The sequence below is a fragment of the Myotis brandtii genome, unplaced genomic scaffold (assembly GCF_000412655.1).
Source record: "Myotis brandtii unplaced genomic scaffold, ASM41265v1 scaffold714, whole genome shotgun sequence".
Lineage (NCBI taxonomy): Eukaryota > Metazoa > Chordata > Mammalia > Chiroptera > Vespertilionidae > Myotis > Myotis brandtii.
Window position 1 is genome coordinate 1301396 of NW_005370809.1, and position 5060 is coordinate 1306455.

The 5060-nt window shown below is 54.3% G+C and overlaps 1 protein-coding gene across 1 annotated transcript in view; it reads right to left on the reverse strand.

Moving 5' to 3' along the window:
* The window catches only part of CAPG (capping protein (actin filament), gelsolin-like), a 7641-nt gene extending 4273 nt beyond the window's left edge, over window positions 1–3368 (reverse strand). The window contains exons 1-6 of the mRNA XM_014530088.1: window positions 3333–3368; window positions 2848–3020; window positions 2608–2762; window positions 2276–2443; window positions 1070–1219; window positions 592–720 (exon numbers count right to left, since the gene is read on the reverse strand). Of these exons, the coding sequence (XP_014385574.1) occupies window positions 592–720; window positions 1070–1219; window positions 2276–2443; window positions 2608–2762; window positions 2848–3020; window positions 3333–3355 (798 nt within the window). The 5' untranslated portion in view covers window positions 3356–3368. The remainder of the gene's footprint in view (window positions 1–591; window positions 721–1069; window positions 1220–2275; window positions 2444–2607; window positions 2763–2847; window positions 3021–3332) is intronic.
* Between the last annotated feature and the right edge of the window lie 1692 nt (window positions 3369–5060).

The following is a 5060-nucleotide window of genomic DNA, read 5'->3' on the forward strand; positions in this document are numbered from 1 at the left end:
CTCTATCTCTCTCCCTTCCTCTCTGTAAAAAATCAATAAAATATATTAAAAAATATTTTTAAATGCTTGTTGCCTCTCAGCTTGAAAGGCTATTTTTAGGCTAACAGAGCCGTGCTGGATCACCCTCCCCCAACACACAGTCCTAACCTCCGTCCAGGGTCCAGGGAGGAGGCTGCCTCCCTGCACCACGGCCCCACCCACAGCCCAGGCCGGGGAAGCCGACGGGACAGGGAGGAGGTTCTGCTGGGCAAATCCAGGCAGCCCCAGGCCTCCCATCACCCTCACCACTGCAGCCCAGAGGCCCAAATCCATGTGGAAATTAAGTGGATTCCACATGACAAATCCAAAGATTCAAAAAGCAAAGCTCGACATCGTCAGATGTCTAAGTGGATTCCACATGACAAATAAACGCAAAGATTCAAAAAGCAAAGCTCGACATCGTCAGATGTCCTTCTCCAAGAATGGCCGGAAGTGGAGTAGCATCTATCTCCCCAGGAGGGCCCGACACCCACCTTCCCATCCTCCTCTCCCTCCCAGCCCAGCCCAGACTTCCCACTGTGCCTCCGCTCCCTCAGCCCCCGCTGCACCCACCCCTGCCCGGTGCCAGGGCAGGCCCCGGACGCCCACCTTATACAGAGCCGCAGCGTGGGCATTCGTCTGGTCAGCTGTGAGGTCTTCCTCAGGGTTGCCCTCCTTCAGAGCAGGCTTGGGGCCCAGGACCTGCAGGAGTCAGGGACGACTAGGTTCCCAGGGATTCCTGGCACCCGTCCCAGACCTTCCCAACCCGTTATGCCCAGGGCCACGGCCTCGGGTGGGGCAAACGGTCCTGCACAAGGGCACCCGGCACAGATGAGGGCTGGGTCCAGGCCACCCCACCTGCCAGGCCACTGGTCCATCCGCCCTCAGGGGTACTTTACTCTGAACCACACCGAGGCACCCTATGAACTAGCCACGAGCAGCGGCCAAGACGCCCCTGCCCAGTCCTCCACTGACCGCCCTCTGGCCCCCAGCTGATCACAGCCGTCTCCCAGCTTCCAAGCAGAGGCCTCCCATCCCACAGCCCCTCCACCTGGATCATCTCGGCAGGCTCCTCCCCATCGCTGACGATCTCCACCTGGGCCTTGCCCTGCCGCTCGCTGTCCCGGATGGCCAAGGCCAGGTCCCGCGCCTTGTTGCGCTCCAGGATGTTGGACTTCCCCCCGCACCAGGTGAAGATGTTCTGGCGGGAAGGGGGAGGCCGGGAAAGAAGGCTTCTCTGAGCACCGTGATGACAACACCAGCCCCCCGCCCCTCGTCTCCCCCCTGCCTTACTTCTCTCCACATCACTTATCAGCGGACATTTCAACATCTCTATCTTGTGTATAATCTCTCTCCCCTGACTAGACAGTAAGCTTCATTAGGACATGAGTGTTCCGTTTCGTTTTGCTTTGCTTTGCTTTGCTTTGTTCATTGCTGTATGCCCAGTGCTCAGACAGAGACTGGCACATATTTAGGCACAAAATGAATGAATGAATGAATGAATGAATGAGTGAATGAATGAGTGAATGCCATCCCTGAGCATCCTACCTGCACCCCTGCCAGGCACAGCCCTCATCCCCTCTCTCGAGCTGGTCCTCCTGCCTCCATCCTGTTGCTTCTAGTCCTCCTTCCATTTCTGCCCAAAATCTTCGGCACCACAAGATGTGGTCCAGCCCTGGCCAGGGTGGCTCAGTTGGTTGGACATCGTCCCGTGTGCCGAAAGGTTGCTGGTTCGATTCGCAATCAGGGCGTATGCCCAGGTTGTGGGCTTGATCCCTGATAGGAGGCGTGCAGGAGGCAGCCGATTGATGTTATCTTCTCACACAGATGTTCCTCTCCCTCTCCCTCTCCCTTTCTCTCTCTCACCACATCCTGCCATAGACATAGATGACTGCAAGTGACAGGCCAGGCCCGCTGCCTCCCCAGGGCAAGCAATCAGTGGACCTCGGGCTGGCTCAGCGCGGCCACCAGACTCCCTGAGTGAAAGGATGAGCGAGGAAGTGAATGAATGGTCTGGCAGCAGCTAACTCAGAGGCACAGTGGCTCCAGGAGGAGGAGGAGGGCCGGCTCCCGCGCCGAGGCTCGGCTAGGCGGCAGAGGGAGGTTTCTGTCCTGAACACACAGATGTTTCTAATGGCTGGAGTGGCCCCACTTGGAGCGGACTTACTGCTCAGCTGCTCCCTCTCCCTGGTCTCCCGGCCCCTGCCCTTTCCAAGGACGGTGCCAACAGAGCGGCCCGTCCCGCCTGCCTGCCCACCTGGCCCAGGTCCAGGATGAAGCAGTCCCCGGTGTTGAAGCTGTCCCAGCTCAGCGCCCGCTCGGTGGCGCGGATATTCTTCTTCCCCTTCACCTGGTACAGCTTCCTGATGGCCTCTGGGGCGGCCTCTGCGGAGATCTTGTGAAATGCCGACTCCACGCCACCTTCCTGCAGCCCAGGTGGCCAGCCTCAGTGGGCTGGCGGGCCCGGAGCCCTCGAAACCCCATCCCACGGGAGACGGGCAGCCCCAGCCCCGAGGACACCGGGCCTTCTGCAGGGTGAGCACCAGCCGGAAGGGGCTGGGCTCTGAGAGAAGCGCAGGGCAGGCTGACCTGGTACTTGAGGCCCCTCGGGAAGTAGCTCATGAAGAGGTCGGACTCGTTGCCCTGCACCTCGCGGTGCTGCACAGGCCGCTCCCCCAGCAGGGTGTTGAGGTGCACGGCCAGCATGGCGCAGGCTCCCTGCTCATCCCGCGAGGACTGCTGGCCTGGGGCGGTGGGAGGGGGCAGGGTCAGGCCCGTGAGACCCTCGCCAGCCTGGGGGCCCAACCCCCCTACCCTGCAGGCCCTCACCTATCCACAGGTGCAGGTGGGAGAACTCCTCCGTGCCGTTGTACAGCACCAGGTAGGAGTCCCCCGAGAAGAACACGCCCTGGTTCTCGGGGGCCACGGGCACCGGCTTCATCTTCTCCACCCGCCATACGTACAGGCCGGGCTCCTGCACTGATGTCGAGAATGGAGAACTACTGTGGGAGGAGAGAGGGTTGGCAGCGACCAGAGCCCGAGAGGAGCAGGAGCGGCCTGGAGCAGAGAGAGGGGGCAGGCCTGGGGACTGCGATGTGGGGAGGAGGGATGCTGGGGGGAGGGATGCTGGGAGGAGGAATGCTGGGAGGAGGAGTGCTGGGAGGAGGGATGCTGGGGGGAGGAGTGCTGGGAGGAGGGATGCTGGGGGGAGGAGTGCTGGGAGGAGGGATGCTGGGGGGAGGAGTGCTGGGAGGAGAGGCGGCCTTGGAAGTGAAGGAGGGGAGGGGTGGAAGGGGATGGGGTGCACAGCCTACCTCTGGGGGATGGGTGTGTACATGCTGTTTCCAGACCTGGAACGAGAGAAGACGCCGTTATTATTACAAATGTCATGACGACCACCCTTCCCAGTGGTCTGGAGAGGCCCTCCACATTGGCCAAGTGGTTTCATGTTCATCAGCTACTTCATCTGCAAGAGCAGGAGAGATTAAATCTGGCTCCATGATGCTGGCAAAGAACCTGAAGCTCAGAGAGCCTAAGTCCCCAGCCACACAGCTAGGAAGGGGCCGGGAAAACTGCGTGTCTGGCTCCCGGGCCAGTGTCTTCCCCGTGCTGTGACCACTGAGCCACACCTCTCTTCTGCTTCCAGACCTGGGCATGGCATGGGGCTGCAATGCAGCTCTCTAAGCAATAACTGCTTATGTTATAAAGTCTAAAATCAATGATGTAAGTTTCCACCAAAAAAAAAAAAGCAAATTAAACCCAAAATAATAAAAATAAATAATAAAATGAGAGCAGAGCTGGCTGGCGTACTCAGTGGTTATAGCGTCAGCCTGTGCACCAGAGGGTATTCGGTTAGATTCCTGGTCAAAGGTATGTACCTGGGTTGCAGGTCCAAATCCCCCTCTCCCCCCTTTCCCCCCACTCCCCGTCAGGGCGCTTGTGGGAAGCAACCAATTGATGTGTCTCTGTCACATTGATGTTTCTCTCTCTCCTTCTCTTTCTCTCTTTCTCCCCCCCTCCCCATTCCCCCTCCCTTCCACTCTCTCTAAAATCAGTGTGTGTGGGGGGGGGGGGGGGGGGGGCGGATATCCTCACTCATCCAGTGAAGATTAATAAATAAATAAGAGCAGAAATTAATAGAAAACAAAAAAAATAGAGAAAATCATTGAAGCTGGGTTTTGGAAAAATATCAATAAAATTGATGAACTTCTAGACAAACTGATCAGGAAAAATAAAAGACACAGATTCCCAATACAGAAATAAGAAAGGTGATATCACTACAGAGTCTGCAGATATTAACGGGATAAAGAATTACAAAAACTTTATGCTGATATATTCAACAACTTATATAAAAATGGGTAAATTTCTTGAAGGATACAAATTATGAAAGTTCACTTAAGAATAAGTAGATTACCTGCATAGTTCTAATATCTACTAAACAAACTGAATTTGTACTTAAAAAGTCCTCCCCCCCAAAATAAAGTCCAAGTCCAGACATGTTCTACTAAAAAGTTAAGGAAAACATAATACCAAGTATACAAACTCTTTCAGAAAAGAGACCACTTCTCAATTTATCCTATGCTGCCAGCATTATCTTGATAGAACAAAATCAAATAAATATATTACAGCAAAGAAAATTAGACCAATATCACTCATGAACACAAGGCACAAAAATATTAACAAAATTTTAGCATATGGAATGCCATAATATAAAGAATAAAACATATGACTAAATGGATAAATAAACATATCCCAGGAATGCAATGTTGGTTTAACATCTGAAAATCAATCAATGTAATACACCCTATTAACTATTTCTTCACTTTTATCTCAATAGATGCAGAAAAAGCAGTTTAGCAGAATTCTATATCCATTCCTGATTTTTATGAAAAAAATTTTGCCCAGCCAACATGGCTCAGTAGTTTTAGTGTCAACTTATGAACCAGGAGGTCATGGTTTGATATCCAGTCCGGGCATATGCCTGGGTTGTGGGCTAGATCCCCACCCAGTGTGGGGCATGCAGGAGGCAGCTGATCAATGAT